The sequence below is a fragment of the Necator americanus genome, chromosome III (assembly GCF_031761385.1).
Source record: "Necator americanus strain Aroian chromosome III, whole genome shotgun sequence".
Taxonomy (NCBI): domain Eukaryota; kingdom Metazoa; phylum Nematoda; class Chromadorea; order Rhabditida; family Ancylostomatidae; genus Necator; species Necator americanus.
In genome coordinates this window covers 2324167-2344582 of record NC_087373.1, presented here as the reverse complement: position 1 = coordinate 2344582, position 20416 = coordinate 2324167, and the positions used below count along the sequence as shown (strand labels likewise).

The following is a 20416-nucleotide window of genomic DNA, read 5'->3' as shown; positions in this document are numbered from 1 at the left end:
GAAGCGCTGGAATGAATTCTTTGCTCTAGAGAAGGGAATAGCAGCATTTTCCTTAGTAAAACTTGGGATTTTTTTCCTCGTCGTCATTCGGTACATGACGCTAACCACTCGGGATTAAATCTATAACCTTGATCCTGCTGTGTTCCCGTGCTTAGTTATTGCAGTTCTCCTAAATCGTGTAATAATACCAATGTCAACATAAATTTCTATTCTGATCGATTACTACCAATGTGGCAGTGCAGTAGGCTACCGTAACCTTTTAAACGTCGGAATAAATTAGTGTCCAAACCAATTTTAACTTTAAGGCATTTTTGCCACCCTTTCTATCTTTATCACTTCTTTTTTCTTTTCTCTCCATTTTTATATTATTTATCTACGTATTTATTTATTTACGTATTACTTTTTTTATCTTACTTATTTTACGTAAATAAAAAACACATAATTCGTAAATAAATAAATACGTATTTTTATAATCTCTCTAGTTCCAAACAGAAGGTTTTCGATTTGAAGATTTTCTTAATTTCTACTCAGATGTACCTCATCATTTTGAGAGTTTGGCTATTTTTTGTTTCTCTTGATCTCCTTCTCTATCATTTCCTTTTCCTTTCCTTTTTCTTGTCTGCCCTATCTGTCTTGGCTACTGTAATTACCTTAGTATTCAAAATGAATATAGAAAATTCGGGACTTGAAGGTTTCCCGGAGAGTTTCTTTCGCTTCACAGTACAAATGCTGTACGTTAGAGTGGTTAGAGTAACGTGCACTGAAAAACTTAACGAAAGCTTTTTCCTTCCGTTTTAAAATAATCTAATTCTAGCAATCTAATAATCCTCCATTGTTTTCTTCTTTTTTCACCATTCTTAGAATGGCCAGACCTTGAAGGCATACAACCTAAGCAATTGACAAATATTTTTTTTTTAAATTTGTTTTCCATTTACCCACATCATTTATTTGTACTACCTTTTGTGCTTCTATTAGTAATCGTTCTCTTGTGTTGCTCTTGTTGAAAAAGCATGAAGGCAACTAGAAACAACACAAGAAAAATTCTGCTATAGAAATAAGGGCTAAGGGATAAAGTGTCTGGCGTTATTCAAGCCGCTTGGGACCTGCGCCATCACGTTCGCTTCAATTCAGAATCGTTTGATGGGGGAGGGGGGACTAGCCCGAACAGTGGCATTTGGAGGTTAGCCGATGTATCAAATCAGTGTTTTTATCCTCCCAGACAAGTTTGGTGCCAATCTATCAGCCTCAGAAGGATGAACGGCTTGGTTGGGACCGGGGCAGAACCGAACCTCCAACCGATAATGCTCCAGACACAGCGAAAATCCTCACGGGTTCCTCTATAGATACAGGAACAATCATTTTAATTATTTTACGGTTATGAGTCATTTAACAATACAATAGTGTGCAAAAGTTAAGGACAATTGTAACTTTTGCATAATACACCACTCCCAAGTAGCATAGCTCGATGAAACTTGGACCATTAACAAAAAGAATCGCGAAAAAAAAATACGAAATGAGACTAACAGAAATCATAGTTTTATTCGAAGACAATAATTACTCTGAAGTCAAGTCACCGTGATTTATTATAATCCCCTGAACATTATAAAATGTTTAAAATGGAAATGGTTCTTAATAATGTGTGTTACCAAAGACAGCAAAGCATGCTGTACAACTTGACTCCCACAAGGTTGGTGAGGAATTCTTTCAGTAGGGTGCTGTAGTGACGCTGACCTCATTCCATGAAACGTCCAACTTTTTGTGGACGCCTGGAAAACCTCTGGTAACTTTCGGAATTTCATTCATTTCCAGCGAGTTGTCGAAACAATGTTATGTTACTTTAGCTGTCTCTTCCTTAATAAAAAAAAAAACGGCCCGGAAGACGCGGCGTGTGCACACGGCTGGCGCGCTCCAATCGAACTCGTTGTAGGAAATAGTGCGCCGGAACGCTCGAAGCCGTATCTTCCGGGCCGTTTTTTTACGGCAATTAGGAAGAAATGGACGGAATCACCCACCTCTCCTTAATCTACGATCCCGTATACGAATACTCCGCCTGGAATCCGTACCACCTCAGATTCGTGGGGTGATGCCTTTAGGATTTTCACACCAGAGTATTATACGCTATTTTTAAACTGCATCATGGATATACCGCACGGTCGATGGTTCGATACCACCGTAGTGTCTACCAAGCCTTTTAACTCTCCGGGGTCGATAAATTGGTGCCAGATTCGTCTGGATGGATGAAAGCGCTAACTTGATCATCGACTGGCCCCCGTAAGACATTGTATAAGCCAGTTACACGTTCGTGAACCTCAAACGATGCTGAATTGAAGTGAACATGGTGGCGCAGGTCCCAAGCGGATTGATACGCTAGTGGCGGCCCTTTTCACCGGCCATGTTTGCAATTTCACGAGTTTTTTTGTTTTCTGTTGATGTACGGTGTTCTCTAAACAACCATTTTTTACTTTTTCTCACGCAAAACTACTAGGTATAGTTTTTTTACGTGCATGCTTCCCATATTTATTCTTCCTAGGATAATCGATAGATTAATCATACTTGTTCCAGCTCCCACAATCGCTCATAATCCGCATCGAACGTGTTGGTGTTCTGCCATCGGGGAATGAGTTCAAACTCGCTGATCACGTCGAATTTGGCGAGACGTTGGATGTCAGAGATCTGTGCTTCTACCGTTCCAAAGAGGTTAGCGCAATGTATTCGTTCTTATCGATTTTTGAAATCTACAATCACATTACATCTACAAACAATCATTCTTTCTGAATGATGTCCTGCGGAATGTTATTCCGGTAGCTGTGACCAGTCGGACTTGCACCTGGTTTTCGCTGCCGTTTATCTATTTGCATAGTAATTGTGTTGACAAGATGTTTTGTCGGTGCACTAGCAAATTCTACACGATGTGATTCAGTGATTTAGGATTAGGATCTGGATGAGGGGGAATTTTTTCTGCACTAAGTTATAATTATTTTCCTCCATAGAGAATTTTAATTTTTCTTTTGTTTGATTTGGTTTTTATACTGGTAACGCTTAACTGATGTTTTTTTTTTCGTGGGCAAAAATCTAGAATCTAGAGGATTTGATCCGTGGAGTTTTGCGGTGGAGCGTAGTAGAAAAGCAATGTAAACTGAGAAGAAGCAGAGTACATTTTTCTTAAAAGCTATCGAGTTGCGATTCTGCAACGCAAATACTACGGAAGAATGTTTTTCAAGTTTGAACAAGAGACTTATCAACGTAGGGACAGAGACTAGAAATTGACCAGCGCAGGTGAAAGAAAGAAAGTGGGAGATTTGTCGACTGTTCAGCATTTTTACTCTCATGGTGGTTTTTTTTTAACTCATGATAATATTTAGATTTCAGTAGAGGAGGAAACCAAAATGTATTTTCCAAACGATTCTTTATTTCTCGAGGAAATTAAGCCAGTATAATCGCAAAAAAAAAAAAAACACTGAGATTTGGGGAAATTCCGCGTCAATTTAGCCGGTTTTTTTTTTGGATTCTTATTCTTGTTTATCATATTGTTTACAAACTATTTTATGCACAGTGAAAAACAAATGGAAACTTCGTAACAAGATACACATAGCTACCGTAAAAAGTCACATCAGCGGCTGTTAGATTTTTGTTTCTAAAAAAATGATACACAGGCAAAAAAAAATGTCCTTCAAAAAATGATGCATGGTCGTTGTGTTTCTTATTCGACACTTTATTGAGCCATATCCTATCTTGTGATTTTTTTTTCGATAATCTCCTCGAGTTATTGCGGTTGAAATACCTTTTTTTTTCTCAAATGTTCTCAAAACTAAAGTTTTTTCTTTGGAAAAGAGCGAATTAGTCGCAAAGAAAAGTGTATTCTACAAGAAAACGCTTTTCATGGATTAGCGACATTTATTCGCTACTTTCGCGATATGTTTTTTCTAGTTTGGTTCAGATTAAACAGATTTGTGAACAGAGAGTAGAAATTGATTGATTTTTTCTTTGGTTTTTTTTTTCGATTACGAATAAAAGTATCCCGACTTTGACAGGTTATTATCTTAAATCCAGAGTAAAAATCTCAAGTTAATGTTACAGCTCCACAAAAGAGGGCTAATTATTGCTATCATCCGACTGGTCATGCCAATGTTTTGGACACTTTTTTCTTTCATTTAATTGTAAATGTATCTAAAAATATTTTTTAAACATGTTTAACTAACTTAAAACAATAACAATGTAACATAACTAAAAATATTTTTTGAATAAACGACATTGATCAATAACTGACTAGAATTGTAAGTAACATCTAACAACGATCGTTACGTTTCACTGCTATCCCTTTTGCCTAGAAAAGAAAACGCATTGATGTTAGCGCGTATAACGAAATTGACGATTTTGAAATGTCTCCACGAACAGATAAGATAAAGGTGTGTTTAGAAGCCTGAGCATATTTCCTGTAGACACTCCTCTGTGATTCTCCTTTTCGCCACCAACGCAGCTTATTACGAGTACTTAAACGAGGCCGATCTGCAATGGGTGTACGATTGTGCGGTTGGGACAGATTCTGTTGTTCATTTGAGCTAAGGCCATTTCTGCATTTAACTCTTTAACGAAGTCACTGTGGTTCAGCCAGATCGCCAACGAAGTCATCCGGCTATGGTAGAGTCGAAACGACGTGAAGCACGGTGCGGTTGCATAACAGGGTGCGTTTGGTGGAGCGAAGCGGTTAGGATCGAGGGAGGACCTTTGTTAACACCAATCTTCGGTGTTGCAGTTCGGAATGGTCCCACCTCGATTCCACTCGTTTTCCCCACCGCATCGCTTCGAGCACGCCTTCCTATGCAATTGCGTGGTGTTTCATGTCGTTTTGAGTCTACTATTGTCTACTGTCATTATGATCGCCTCGTATTATGTACAGAACGGAGATGTGCGCAGCGCCGTCGATGATGATGGCGGAGTTCAAATGCATGGAAAAGAAACTGTACGGACGGATGTTTGGTAATCTTGGCAGATGGTTTGCTATAACGAAGAACTTTACTCAGAAGTGGATATGGTGTACCGGCAGATGACGCGAGGAAAACATCTCACTCACCTCTCTGAAGTATTCATAGGAAACTGTGTTAGGGTTTTGTTCACGTTATGAGGAGACCATAAGATCGCTTTGTCCAATTAGCCTCGAGAATGATCCATAATGTGGCTCCTTTCAGCTCTGTATGTTGCTGTCTATGTATGTAACTTGGGTAATTTCGGATCACAGGCCTCTGTTTGGGTTCCTCAATTTTTAAAGAAGCTGGTAGAGCTAATGTTAAAGGCGTCACCCCACGAATCTGAGGTGGTACGGATTTCAGGCGGAGTATTCGTTTATGGGATCGTAGATTAAGGAGAGGGGGTGATTCCGTCCATTTCTTCCTAATTGCCGTAAAAAACGGCCCGGAAGATACGGCTTCGGGCGTCCCGGCCCGCTATTTTCCACAACGAGTTCGATTGAAGCGCGCCAGCCGTGTGCACGGGCCGCATCTTCCGGGCCGTTTTTTACGCCAATTAGCAAGAAATGGACGAAATCATCCAACTCTCCATAATCTACCATCCCGTATACGAATACTCCATCTGAAATCCGTACCACCTCAGATTTGTGTGATGATGCCTTCAAGCTTGTTTAATTTCCATGAAATTTTTAAATGACGGTGCGAAAATTGTTCGGGAATCGCACAGGCGCTTCCGTGCGTATTTCAAATAATCAACGTAGCAGCGTAGTCGAATGCAGTCCCATCAACTTTTTAGGCACCTTCACTACACTATCATTATAACGTAATCACGCAAACATGTAGAAAAAACTACAATGGAATGTTGCTAGGAATTATTGTTGTCAATGCAAATAACACTCATTATCTGTTTACTCGTAACGAGCACAGTGTGAGATTAATATGACGGAAGATTCTTGCTGTAGTGACTCACTGGAGTATGCTACAAGTTGATCACGTACCTCATCTAAGTTACTTGAATACTTAGATGGTTCGCCTTTTCTGGACGTGTGGGTCCCAGCAGCATCGTCTAAGTTAATAGTTTTAAAAATAAACTAGTTGGGTGTATACTGGGTGGCTCTGATGCAGTCAGTGAAGTCTACCAAGTGGCAACGCTGTGAATAACGATAAAAGTTCTGGGTGATAGCTACGCTGAGATGTAGCTCTATTGCATTTCCTTTCCTTTTCACTTCTTCGCTTCTACCGTTGAATAAGAATCAGAGAAAAAAATGCTGTCACCGTAAACTCACCTCTGTAAATGGTCTCAATCAGGTCCCACCGTAGCAGGATTTACGCTACTTTTGTTTTTTTGCTGGTAGTACATTGCCGTAAGCACTACATTTCTATACTAATACAAGTGAAGGAGGCAATATAGCGCAGGCAGTAAGAAGTGCCACTGTTGTTGCGCAATCGATCAGAGGTTCGAATCCGATCTGGTGCCTGATCAGGGCTTTCATAATTCGATAAAGTGGTATACGATTTGTCTGGGAGTATAAAAACACTGGCTTGACACATCGGTTAACCCCTGCAAGCGATTTTAAGGCTGCACTAGCGTTCGAACGTTTAGATGCATCCATATAAGAACTGATCGCGGCTGTGCACTCTAATAATCCACTTTTAATACACATAGAAGACGTTAAACTCTCTTTACTGTGTTTCTGGTGCAACACTACAAGTACTTAGAACGAGTTTTTTCTTTGAAAATAAGGATGTTCATGTTTTCTAAACAGTTTTACGGAAAGATTTTATTGAACGTTCAGTGACCTCAAAACCGTCGATTCTAAAGACCGCGTCTGCTTTGAACTCGGCTGGCAGCCTAAGGCGACTTCTCGATCACTAGCATAGATACTGCACTAAATACTCGTCTAGATGGAAGAAGTTTCAGTAGCTACCGATGGAAGAAGAAGTTTCAGTAGCTGCTGATCGATCACAAAGGCTAAAGATACGATATATGATATGATATGATATGATAACGTAAGATGTAACGTTTGAAGGCATCAACCCACGAATCTGGGGTGGTGCGGATTTCAAGTGGGTTATGCCTATACGGAGTCGTAGATTATGGAGAGAAGGATGATTCTGTCCATTTCTTCCTAATTGTCGTAAAAAACGGTCCGAACGATGCAGCTTCGAGCGTTCCGGCGCGCAATCTTCTACAAGGAGTTCGATTGGAACGCGCCAGCCTTGTGCATGCGCCGCATCTTCCGGGCCGTTTTTTTACGACAAATAGGAAGAAATGGACGGAATCACCCTCCCCATAATCTGCGATCCCGTATAGGCATAACCCATCTGAAACCCGCAACACCTCAGATTCGTGGGGTGATGCCTTCAAGAAAAAGAGTATATTGAAAAAAAAACGTTAGAGCGTTATCTAAGCCTTTTTCAGATTTCCAAATTTCGAATGCTAAAACAACTATTCAAAAGGCAAGTGTAGGGCAACGGATTATTGTGTGATTTGAAGGATTAGTGATTAGTGGGGACCTGCACGAAAATAATTCTTGAAGATCCCCACTAGCCACTAATTCACAGATATTCCAAATCCATCTTATCCTGCTCATTTTATTTTTCCCTTATTTTTCAAATGCGAAGGTCTTTCCGTGTACGGTGTCCAGCACGAGTAGAGTCGCGCGATTGTTCGATATGACAAGTACTGGAAGTACAACTACAATCAACTACAATACCTGTTCCTATTATCACTATCCATCCTTTTTTCAGGCAGATTATAACCTAGCCGCTTCACGTAGCATCGAATCAACGTCAAGGATAGTAGGAGGAGCGGCCGGGAACGAGCGTCAACTCACCAGACGAGGATCAACAAACGGACTTGCCGCACCTTTTGGGATGATTGAGTGAGTTCGGGAACTGTTCTCAAAGCTGTTCTATTTTTACACGGATCATTGGATTGATTCATTGATCATTCGATCATTGAATCTTCGGCTGCTAATATCTAATACTGCTTATTGAGCTTATCAGTGAGTCAGTTCATAGTAATCGCTTTAACCTTTCAATTTCAAACCAGCAAATGGTAGATTTCAATGAAAACGTGCCAAGGTGCTGTGCTCGTCGTCGTTTTTGAGCGTTGCTTTATATTTGTTGATCTTTTTTTTTCTGTCTGGTTCGTCGTTGGTTGGGGACGCTGAGAGTGGCACGCAGTCGTAGATTTTTTTTCCTGGTATTTGTGTAGGCCTGCTAAGCACTTGAGTTTTTTTCCCCCTTGATTTACAAAGGATTTCCCAGTAGCTGAAATGTTACCTTGCAGTTGAAGGGGGTCCTCTTAATAAATACAATCTTTGCAGAAATGTTCATGATGATACAGTACAGTAGTTGGGAATTTTCTTCTGTAGAATCAACACTGTGAACTGCGTAGTTGGACTGAAGGTACAGTATCAAGGGGATTTGATGAGAGAGAATTATTCCCTGTAGGGGAATTGCGGACAGTTTTCGACATTCTTCCTGGAAGGGCACTTTGTTGGAATAGTTTTGGGCCTCCCAAACATCGTTGCGAGGAGCGAAACCCTCCTCAGGTGAAGGAGGTTTACCTCATGGGGTGCAGCGGAAGTGATGAGGATCCCTTCGCCAACCGTTCAAGAGTGAAACGGATCGAAGCACCGACTTCGACTGTTGCATGTATGTTTCCAAAACCTTCTTCTTAGTTACATATGTAATTTTTGCTGCAGAATGGGACCTAATGGTCTACGACCTCATTCAGCGATTGCTGAAATGAAAATATGTCCTGATCAGCCTTCTTTTGTAGGGTTGTTTTAGTTTCGTCAAAAAATCGTCAGTGTTTTCGTGGCTAATAGCAACGTGATGAAGGCTGAGACGATTACTATTTCTGTTGGATATTAGTTGTAATTAGTATAATAATTAATTATAATTTTTGATAGCTTTAAAACCGATCAATATGTATGGAAAGTCGCTTTTTCCATTCTTCCTTGTCGTTACGACTTTCTATGACTGTTGACTTTAGCGGCAACGTATTTATTTCCATCATTCCCATTCTGAATTTCTTTCCAGTGAACATTTACGATAACTATGAAGTACATATAGATAGTATGATGTGTTCCTACACATGGATCGGTTTATGATGATTTTGCTCTCTAGAACTTTAAATTCGAGCAGTTTGAATTTTTAGCTGTGACAAAAATTGTATTGTTAGACTAAAAAAAAAGCCACTTGGATGTCCAAAAGCCACTAATGAATTCCTGAAGCTCTGACGAAATTGGTAGTCAAATGATGAGAGCTCTGCAATTGCTTCTATTCATCCTACTTCTAATGTAATTTGTGGAAATAACGCTAAAAAAAAACACCAAAATTGAGTCATGCTCTTGAGTTCAAATTGGATCGAGTGAGGCAACGAAGGGAAGTAAGGATATCATGAACATATTTGTGGAGCAGCAGCAGCTAAGCTCTTTATAATCGGGTCAAAACGACTTGAAACACGGTACAGTCGCGTAAGCGCTTGCGCTCTAAGCGGCGCCGTGGAGATAGTGGTTGAAATCGAGATGGGACCATCATGATCTGTAAAACTGATCCCAACCCACGCCCAAGCACCGCTGAGCGCACTACGCAACCACTTCATGTCGTTTTGACCAGACTATACAGTGCAACGATGGTTAAAGGAACTCCGCAGTAGAGAAGAGAATTTTGAAGAGTAGACACATAAGGATTGAATACTTCTCAACGACAATTCAGACTACACCTCTTTCAATTTCAAATTCAAAAATTGAACGGATTGAGCTTACGAAGTATTTTCTCATCCTCGATATTCACCTGACTTGTCGCCAAAGGACCACTACTTCTTCATTTAGTTCGTTTTTCGCTAGTAAAACAGTTCTGCAAGCAGCAGAATGTAGAATACGCCTCAATAAACAAACTGATTTGTTGGAGGGAAAAATCTGTTGAGTCCAGTGGTTCCTATTTTGATTATTGAAGATGTGATTGAAGTTTATAGTCCGAAAAAAACAGAACTTTGCTCTGCTCTGATGAAAAACGAAAAAAGTCAAGTAAGTCAAACTCGAGAGGCATAGAACTCGTAAACAGAGCTTGGTTATAATTAAAGATCAATTTTTCCAAGAGTTCAATAGTTACCAGTTGGTGAATCATAATGTATGGTTTTTCGTATATTTTCCTTCGTACTCTAAGCAATCGTCATTAGTTGATCCTTAATTTCAGATACGGTGTTTTTAAAGAGCAGTGATTTAAAAACAAAATGAAATCAGGTGTCTAAAACAGTGTAATACATTTAAGCTACACATTAATATTGGGAGGACTTTTCATAATTTACCTGGAGAGCTTAAGAAATTGTGACAATTTGTGCACTCTTAGATAATTTTTTCCTCTTTCCCTAGCTTTTTTTTCACACGAGAGAGATTAGAAGTGGAAAGAAATCCGTTTAGTGGGAGATTAAGCCCAAATCCAATCAGAATGCCGGGTTCGTTTTTTTTTTTCGTCTTCTTCAAACAGATTTGCTGCCAAGCTGCGTTCGTTTGCGTATTTTTCTGCAGTTAAATGCGGTTTGCAATCCACCTATGTGTGGCCACAAAATCGGCTTAGGTATGTCTGGGAAAAATTGTGTAAGTGCTTAAGAAATGGTAATTTTTTAAAAGTGAAGTGGCTTTCGAAGAACGCAGCGTTTTGTTTCTATTTGTGTTGAGTGAAGTGAGTGGTGAAAAGGTGAGAACTTGCGAAGTTGGTCAAGATTTGGACAGATCGGCGTCATTATAAAGCAGTGATGTACTGGAGGTTCATATTATGTTAATGACTTTAACTAAATATTTCTGTGCGTTGCGAATTATTTACCCTGAATAAGCCTGGTTATTCATTTATGCTATTTTTTTATTATATGTATTATGTATACTATATATTTATACTATTATTTATATATCATAATAATATATTATATTATTTATATTTCTTATATTTATACTTATATTTTTTGATTTTTTTAAATATATTTTTTCGTATTATTTTTTGAGTACTTATACTCAGCATGGCCGAATTATTGGACGTTACGAAACTGTGGACGGGATACGGGAGCATACGTTTATGTTATGTTTACGAAATGTGTTGGAAGAGAGTGCGGGTCTTTCAGCTAGAAGTCCGCGATGGCCACACGGTCGAGGGTTCGAAACCGTCCTAGTTCCAGCCTTTCATCTCTCCGGGTCGATAAATTGGTACCAGATTGTCTGGGAGGATAAAAATGCTGGCTTGATCGTCTGATGGCCCCCGTTGGAGAGGTCAATTTAGGAAGCGACGTTTAGGAACGAGAAAAATGGATGTTTAGGGCAAGGGAAGCTTTGGTGGAAGCTACAGAGGTTGAAGGACTACAATCTATCATTGAAAGTCCGAAGACACCGCTGAATATCGGTCAGAAGGGTCCCAGTCAAGAAAGGCTACAGTTCACGTCGAATGTCTTTGAGTGTCCGCGATGGGACTTCGATTGGTGCAAAGTAGTGAGAAGAGCAGAGTGTGCGTTGCAGGGATCACCTCAACCGGTTCAAGACCTTTTGTTACCTCCCATGCCAGTGCACCAGTTTTGCCCTGGGATATATTTAGTAATGAATAAACTCAGTGAACAAAGTAACATTTCTACCAAAATGCGTGCATTTGAGCAAAATTAGCGAAAATGGCGAAATTTATGGAACTTTTAAGCCCTATTGCGGTAGACCTTACGGACGCAGGAGATGCGGTTGTGTTTTCAACACTCCGCTTTATCATCGAAAAAACTAACGAGAAATATTGTAAATCCGAAATCTTAAAGTTTACCTTCATTAGGGGCGTTTTTCTGACATTAAGGACAGCGTCTTACCATTTTGACGTGGTCCTGAACCCACAGCGACGATTCTCGACGATTTCAGCTAAAACGCGTCGCCCTCGTGCACGCGCTGCATCCAAGTGCGAGCGGTCGAAGGTGAATTATGTGTTCTCACCAGCCTATCCAAGTGAAACTAATGAATCGGCTGCTGAGGGGACCGGAGCGTGTACGTGAAGGAGTATTTTAGTGTAGCTCGTAGGAACTAAAGCGGTTCCCACACCTTTTTTTTTACGACGATTAGGAAAAGATGAGCGGAATCACGCTGGTTTCTACAATCTATTACCTTATCTCTACCTGTACCGTAGCCTCCTTCACCGCGTCGGATTCGTGGTATGCTGTCTTTAAATATCATCCAGATAAAATGGTAGGGTCTGGTAGTTATCAGAGGGAATTAGTGCCGTCTCTTAATTACTTTAAAACAATTTTTAATGTTTTTTTATTGTTAGTCAAGATGTAATTGGTCTCATTGCTAACGACCGGAATTAGATTTTGTTTCCAATGGAAAGCTTTGATTTCCAGATTCCAAATTCCGGATCCGAGGAGTGTAGTGGGTTCTAGTCAAAAGTTTTGAAATGGGTACTTATAAAAGACATTATTTTCAGTACACAGTATTATAAAGATTGCTAATCGTTATGCTGATCGTTCGTTATGATGGCCTTTGGCAAAACGATATATATTTTCAGCGGTGGTTCATTCGTAGCAGAACGTCGAGAATCGGCTCGATACAAATATCAACTTCGAGCGGTTAGCGAGCACCGAGGGGTTCCACAAAGTGGTCATTTTGTGACGTATCGGCGCGGTATTCATGATCCATACACATGGCATTTGACAAACGATGCAAAGGTGCGTTTATTCTGTTAAACTAAGCTGAACTTGTAATTGTCAGAGAAATTTGTGACATATGACGTATAAGCGTAGTAGACAAGTAGATCTGATTTACGAGAAATTGCTAAATCTGCAATATTAGAGAAAAAAAACTCCATCAACACCTTTTACAAAACTTACTGTGGTTTCATGGATTTTTTCCATTCATTATTTAAATTTTATTTATGTGGCGAAGCTACTTTATTTATGTCTAAGCAGTGTTGCGCAGTCGGTATGAGGTTTCGCTGTGGCTGCAGTGTGATCGATCGGAGGTTCGAATCCGCCCTAGTGCCAGCTAAGCCTTCATCCTTTCGGGGTCGATAAGTTGGTACCAGACTTGTCTGGGAGGATAAAGACACTGACTTGACGCATCGGCTACCTCGAAAGTCATTCTATTGGCCAGTTACGCGTTCGTAAACCTCAAACGATTCTGAATTGAAGTGAACCCTGGTGGCGCATCCCAAGGGGATTGATTAATGCCAGACACTTTATCCTTATAGTATCATTATATGAATTAATATAATATCATTAAATCATACAAATTCTTCCTACTTCTTTTTTGAATAGCACTGTTGTGAATATCGAAAATTAACAGAGCTGAACATTAAAGGCACAAAGTGCTCCCATCCACCACTCGACTCAAACACTCGAGGAACTAGTCGATTCCTCCTTCGCAAAAGGACTAGAGCTAGAACTTGAAGAGGTCCCAGATTTCCCTCCTTACTTGGGCTTCAGTCTTGAACTTACTTCAAGCGCTGAAAGTTTCTGAAGAGTCAAGTCGGAAGGACCGGAGTCCGGAATGTAAGCAGGCTTGTGGATTAACAGCGAGCCGTAGTTCTCCTGCTCTCCGCCTCTGCAATGGATGTGGGTATCCAGCCTTTATAGTTGGAGCGTGTGGGTCTAGGCGCTAAGAATACTTGCTCTGGACTCTGGAGACGTACTTTCAGTAATCCATCCCATTCCTAGTCAACCACTATTGAGGGGATTTAGGAGGTTCTGCTTCGGCTCAGGTTTCTCCTCATTTGCCTTCTATTTCATCATCAGAGAATTTTCTTAAGTGATCGAATCGATCGCGCAGAATGATCCGGAGAGTAGTCCGGGCCTGAGGCCCGAATAGGCCTGAGTTGCTCTCAAGGCAGAATTATGAGGAAGGCTTGACGAAGATAGGTCTTGGAGTGGTCTTTGTGTGCCATAGTGGCAGTAAACCTATGTAAAGCAGTGAAATTCCCAAGGATGCAATCCTCGCACCAGCTAACCCTTAACACTTATAAATGGATTTATGGTTGAAACACGGAGTCATCAGAAACATCAGAAGAAATTTATGCGATAATCTAGTGGACTTTGGTAAGTAATTTTCAATCATCACAGCGAAGAGACAAAATACCGATTACAGCTTGAGGAATCAGAAGCATCGAGGGCTTCCGAGAGACATCACTTCACCCAACGATTTAACCCTTTACACATATATGATCAAAGAATTCGCATCTTGTGGATTTTTCATTATTGGAATGGATGTAAAAAGCTTCTACATCGGATCATTTCACCAGCTTAACACAGTTTTAATCCCAGTGGTGTAAAGAGTTTCCTCGTTAGGTACGTTCCAAACCTTACCTACAGACGGAAAGAATTTTACCTTTAAAAAATTCTCCTGAACGCTGTCTCTGAACAATTGATTAAAGGCATCACCCCACGAATCTGGAGTGGTACGGATTTCCGGTGGAGTATTCGTATACGGGATCGTAGATTATTGAGAGAAGGATGATTCCGTCCATTTCTTCCTAATTGCCATAGAAAACTGCCCGGAAGATACGGCTTCGAGCGTTCCGGCGCACTATTTTCCACAAGGAGTTCGATTGGAGCGCGCCAGCCTTGTGCACGCGCGCATCTTGTCAACACAAAGTGAAAGAAAACACCTACATTCTGATTAGGCTTGTGAAATGAGACATTTCGATTAGCATGGAAATTCCAAAAGTTTGTTCCCATAGTTGTGAACTTATACGGCTTTCTCTAGTGGATATTGATGCAACATTCCTGAAAGCATTCATCCAAGAATGGCGCTGACCCCCTGACAGCTGTATTGACACAAGGGCAGGGCAGGCCGATGTTCTCGATATGCGACAACGTAAAACTTTTTGAAGTTAGATTGTCGTCCATCTTTCTCACTCGCTTGGACGCATCTTGAGCTCTGATATCCGGCATTCAAGGAACCGCTGTGCGTTTACTGCAATCTACGGGAATTCTGTGCTTGTCAGAACCGTTCTTCCTTTTGTGCTGACCACTCGAGTGCACTCGAGTCCGGTTGAGGACATTCTGCACCGGTTGTGAAGCTGTGAAAATGAGAAAAATTATTTAGAAATTATTACAGAGGCCAGAAGTCAAAGCAGTTTTGTAAATCCACACATCTTTTTCTCAATCATACGTCCTTCACTTTTTCGCTGGGAATCGCCCAAAGAGTTGACGTTCAGAACCTAATATAGCTGTACTGTTCTATAACTATGACATCATTTTTCAGGTTCAACGAGTACCGTACTCCCAAGTGGCCGCAGCACAAGCGTACATGCTTTATTATGAGAGAATACAACCAAGTAGATGGTACAAACAAAACAATATTGTTATAAAGTCTTAACGACGAGTGCTATGGTTGTGCTATGCTAGTGTTTCAGCGGTTGCTTTGGTTTTTATTGTATCTTGTTTACTTTCACTTTCTTTAAAGTGTTCTTTACTACAGTAGGAATGGCTTTATTTTTCTGGATTCATTCTTGTTTTTCCTTTTTCCACATTTTTTTCCCCTATATCATTGTAGCGATTCGCGATTTCTAGAAAATTTTATCGTGCTCTGCTGTATTGCTGTGCTACTCGGCCCAGAATTGACCGGTTCATCTACTCTACAGTTTCTTGTTGGTCATTTTTTCGTCAGTGTTTTTCCATGCTTAAAATTCCCATTGTTCCGTCGTTGAGGTTGTTTTAATCGTTGAGTAATGTCACTACGTTGGTGTTGATTTCTTAATTATTTTATTTTCGCTGTTAACATTCTGTAGCGACTTAATTAGTTTGCTCAACGGCTAGCCATTCATATAATTTTGGTAATATGATGTCAACAACATATACGGGTGTCAATGATGCATATTGGAATGCATTCAACAGTCATCAATTTAGTTTTTGTTGTTTTTTTTTCAGCCATACTGATAAGAGTAACATTTCTGACACCTGTATCTATTAGAATAAAGGTTCAGAATTTCCCCTGATACTTGTTAAGAAGAAGTTCTCATGCTTCTGGAGTACTTATAAATTTTAACGTTTACAGTGCACATATATGCACGTGCATATTGATTGGTATTGATTTTTATGTAGAAGAAGAATGACCGAATCGTTGCCGGATAGTGTAGACGTCATCGTTCTCGGCACAGGACTGACGGAATCAATAATAGCAGCCGCATGTTCACGTTCTGGTCTCAGCGTTTTGCATTTAGATAGGTAAGTCTCAGTTTTTAAACAGGGTTATTGATTTTTTTAAATGATTGTTTCTAGGCTAGAAGATGTAGTATAGTCGGTTTAAGACGACATGAAGCCCGGTGCAGCTGCGTAAGCCGCTGTGCTTGAAGCGGTGCGGGGAAGCGGAGCGGTTAGGATCAAGGGGACCCGAGTAGCAATCAATGCCTAAGTTCATGAAGGGCCCTTATCGATCCTAACCGCGGCGCTTCGAGCAGTGGTTTACTCAACTGCGCCGAGCTCTAGGTCGTTTTTTTTTCGACTTTACTTTTTTAGTTTGAGTTTAGTGCTTTCACATAGTCACATTTGTACATAGTCGTGTATATTTCATACATTTTATATGTTGTATGGTCTGAGGTATTTTACTATATATTGTAGGAATTGGTGACTATCACGGAATCAGATATTGATTCTATTTTCCGGAGCTTCCTAAGCAGCTGCTGTTGTTGATCTTACCTCATAAAATACAATTTACATGTTTGATAATAAGATAAAGACAACAAGAATAGTACTTGATAGAAATGAGGCAATTGAACCTTTGTAGAATACTAAAAATTATGGAAAGTTCCCTGTGATTGGCCCTAAAAATGTCCGGTACGTGGAGACTTTACTGTGTGATTTCACTTGTGGCTGCAGTGAGAATACTGTCACAGAAGATTTAATCGCAGGAATGCGAGGAATCCAGTGATAGAACCAAATCTACGAAAACAAATGTAGTCGCCATTATTGGACTGACTTGTTCCTTGATTGGCTACACTGGTTCTGTCGCTCATTTCACTGCTAGTTTAATAGTTTGAATTTAATAGTTTGAGTTTTAATAGTTAATGAATAATGCCTAACAACAAAATAAGAGAGTTTAATAGCTTTCAAGTTTTTTAAATCATTGTTTCTCTAATCATTGCACAACAATCCGCATATACGACAGTTTATAAAGAGTTTCCTTTAGTTGTTTCCCTGTTCTACTATATTTTCAATATTTTTTTTACTACTTTTCATTTTAGAAACAAGTTCTACGGTGGCGACTGGTCTTCATTTAATTTATCAACGATCAATGATTGGGTGGAGCAACAAAAAGTACGTTCAGTTGGTTCTTCGAACATATTGTGTGACCAAAGTAGCGTTATTTTTTGAGATAAGGTTTTCAGGCTGCTCCTAAAGGAGAAATTGACGTTTCCAAGTATCAGGATAAGATTGCGGAGGGGGAAACGCTAGTTCCATTCGGTAATCGCAAAACAATCCGCAATGTACAACAACAATGGCTACCGGCTAGGTATGTGCCTGATTTGTTCTCGTCAGAAATTATTCATTTCTCCATCATATATCGATTTGTCGGGTTTAGCGATTCGATGATGACGGTGGACAAAGGTGATACTTCCGAGCAAAAAACTGTCAAAGAGGCGATTGAGGCTGAATGGAGGCGATTCAGTATTGATCTGGTGCCAAAGGTTGGCGGCACTAATGTGCTTAAACGCTCGAAACGGGTTGTACGGGTGGATTTTAGGTGCTTCTAGCTCGTGGCTCAATGGTTCAAACACTTTGCGATTCTGAAGTGGCAAAGTATGCCGAATTCAAATGTGTTGATCGATTCCTATGTTTACGTGAGGAAAATACGGAGAAATTAACGTATAGCCGTGTGCCGTGCAACAAGGGAGACATTTTTCAGGATGAGCAATTGAAGTGAATGATTTTATCGTACATACCAATGAGTTTGCTACCGTTGTGTAAATGTATACTGTATTTTAGTAGTTCTGAGAGAGTAGGAACATTATATCCTTATTAAGCATGGTGGACAAACGCCGTTTGATGAAATTCATGACATTCTGTCTGGAATGGAATAGTAAAGCGGATGAAATGGAAGGCTGGAAAGGTGACCTTCTTGAAAACTTACTATGTTGCAACTTTCATTGATATCTTTGTGGATCTTTGAACTTATTCCAGAATATCAAGACGAACCATTCGAGAAGTTTCTGGAATCTCAAGAAATTACGGGAGAACTTCGTAGTTACATCGTTGATGCTATAGGAATACTACACCCGAATGCGACCACTAAAGATGTGAGTAGGAAGAAGTACTAAGAAAATTCACTCTACATTCATGTCTGCTTAAGGGATTAACGGCAGTCTGTAAATTTGTTGATTCGGTGGGACGTTTCGGCCCATCACCGTTCCTAACCTCGCTGTACGGTAGCGGCGAGATACCGCAATGCTTCTGCAGACTTTGTGCTGTGTTCGGAGGTCTCTACTGCCTTGGGCGACCTGTAGAAGCTTTAATTCAGAAAGACGGCAAGTACGACTGTGATTTCCGTTCTCTTATGGAATTATTTGTGTTGTATGTTGTTGGCCTCTAATTCTCACCTCAAGGGTGGTTGGCGTAATTGCGGACGGCTACCGTATCAACTGTAATCATTTGATTATGTCATCCGAGTACGTGCCGTCGGATGTTACTTCGAAAGGAGAGGAGAAATGGATCGATAGAGCAGTTTATATTACAAACAAATCGATATGGACAGAAGAGAAGGAACATGTGAGTTTAGGTAATTAATTCTGTGACAACGTAGGTTAGCTGGACTCAAGGTGGTATTTTTCGTTTCTCTTTCGATTCCTTTGTTTTCCACTAAAATCACATCATTGTTTTTGTTAAGGTAACACTTGTGAACCTTTTCCAACTAGATCCGCCTTCCGCTCTGCGTCTCATTGAAGAAGGTTTTGAGGTTTGCACAGCCCCAAAGGGATTTTGTAAGTTGTCGATTTAGTGATTTGTTTATTTTCTAGTAAAATGAGAGCAAGAATGTGTATTCAGAATGTCTTTTTTTAAAATTATTATAGATCTTCTACATTTAACTGGCCGAAAGACAGCGGAAGAGTCATCTATTCCCAAAATTTGCCAACGAATTTTCGGTGAACCGGATAGTGGTTAGTCTAAAGGATTCAAAATCCTTGTCTTAATGTAGATGATTTAAGGTAGCTTCAAACGCTAAGATTTTTGTTCAAGCCTTCGTTTTTAGTAATTAGTAAGTAGTAGTAGTAAGATTCGCCTATTTGAACTTTGAATATGAATTAGGTTACGAATTGGACACGCTATAATACAATTATGTAAATATTGTTAAAAGGTTCTTGAATAATTTGAAAATGTGTAGCTTTAGATCGGCCATCACCATGTTGGAGTATACATTTTGAAGTGCTCACAACGGCAGCACTAGAGCTACCTATGGAAAATGCAGTTTGTGTGTCAGGTCCCGATCATGCCCTGGACTATGGAAGTTCGATCGATGAGGTATAAACTCTTGGAAATCAACGAAAAACACTTTGCTACAGCGAGATGCTCCTGAAGCGACAGAGACCTTCCCACTTTTTTTAAGGTTTTCAAATCTGTTTTTGTTGTCTGAACTATTTCGCTTGTAACTTTAGTGCTTAGCGCTTGGTTTTTATGCCTAGGATTTAGTACTACGACTTCATCTGCACTAACTAACCGTATGAAGTTATTTTTATGCTACAGTATATCGACAGAGCATCTTTATTTTTTTTGTCCTGCGAATATCGTCTTATAGGTTTTTTATTATTTCGGAATTCAATTTCTTTTGTTAGAATTGACTCTGACTGGTTTCTAAAATCCAATTATCGATTTTTCAGGCGCAACGAATTTTCTCCTCGTTCTGGCCTGATCGTGATTTTTTGCCCAGATCATTGCCGAAACCAGAGGAGGAAGAGGAAGTCGCCGAGGAGCAGCCAGTGGAACAGGCCGCATGACCCCGTCTTGCCTCTATAGCTCGCTTCCTATCCTATGGTTCGCGTGCTTTTTCTCCTTTGCTTTTCAATTCATTTTCCAACGTGCTTTTGTGAAGGGATCGCTGTTTGCTTGCAATGATGGATGGAAATGTGTTTTGAGGATAATTTTGTTCAGTAATTTCTGGCGACGTCTCCATGTTGCCTATAAACTCGTTCGATGACGTTCTATAAAGTTGATTTCGATTACTCGTCACATGGCATTATTTGGCATTATTGGAAATTTTGTCGTGTACGTACTGTTTCGACGGTTAAGGCAGGTGGACTGTAAGTCTGACTAGGTATATTTAGCCAGTGTGAACCCGTCTTCTTTTCATAATAAGGCAGCTGGCTTCATATTCTGCTACTGAGATGTTTGTAGATCTACGGCAGAGTGAAGATGAGGTCACAAGGACATGTTATTGATTTGAACACGGGACTTTCGACACCGCGTAGCATGCTCGAAGGTCGGTAGTCGGTCGTAT

General features: G+C 40.1%; 2 protein-coding genes across 3 annotated transcripts; both read left to right on the top strand.

Annotated features, from left to right (window-relative positions):
* Nucleotides 1-663: 663 nt before the first annotated feature.
* On the top strand, nt 664-15307 carry RB195_008392 (uncharacterized protein; the record flags this gene model as incomplete). 2 transcript variants are annotated; one of them, XM_064194855.1, is made up of 5 exons in its annotated part: nt 664-744; nt 2563-2697; nt 7716-7849; nt 12501-12660; nt 15194-15307. In XM_064194855.1, the coding sequence occupies 5 exons, from the start codon at nt 664-666 to the stop codon at nt 15305-15307; spliced, it is 624 nt and encodes a 207-aa protein (XP_064046000.1). The 2 variants fall into 2 exon arrangements, with proteins under 2 accessions (XP_064046000.1, XP_064046001.1); XM_064194856.1 differs by lacking the exon at nt 664-744 and adding an exon at nt 1662-1691.
* Nucleotides 15308-16039: 732 nt separating this feature from the next.
* Nucleotides 16040-19916, top strand: RB195_008391 (uncharacterized protein; the record flags this gene model as incomplete). Its single annotated transcript, XM_064194854.1, has 13 exons — nt 16040-16155; nt 17172-17244; nt 17316-17440; nt 17510-17615; nt 17672-17847; nt 17952-18037; nt 18109-18224; nt 18278-18456; nt 18531-18693; nt 18812-18905; nt 18996-19082; nt 19313-19443; nt 19800-19916. 13 exons carry the CDS (start codon nt 16040-16042, stop codon nt 19914-19916), a joined length of 1569 nt encoding a protein of 522 aa, XP_064045999.1.
* Nucleotides 19917-20416: the final 500 nt, after the last annotated feature.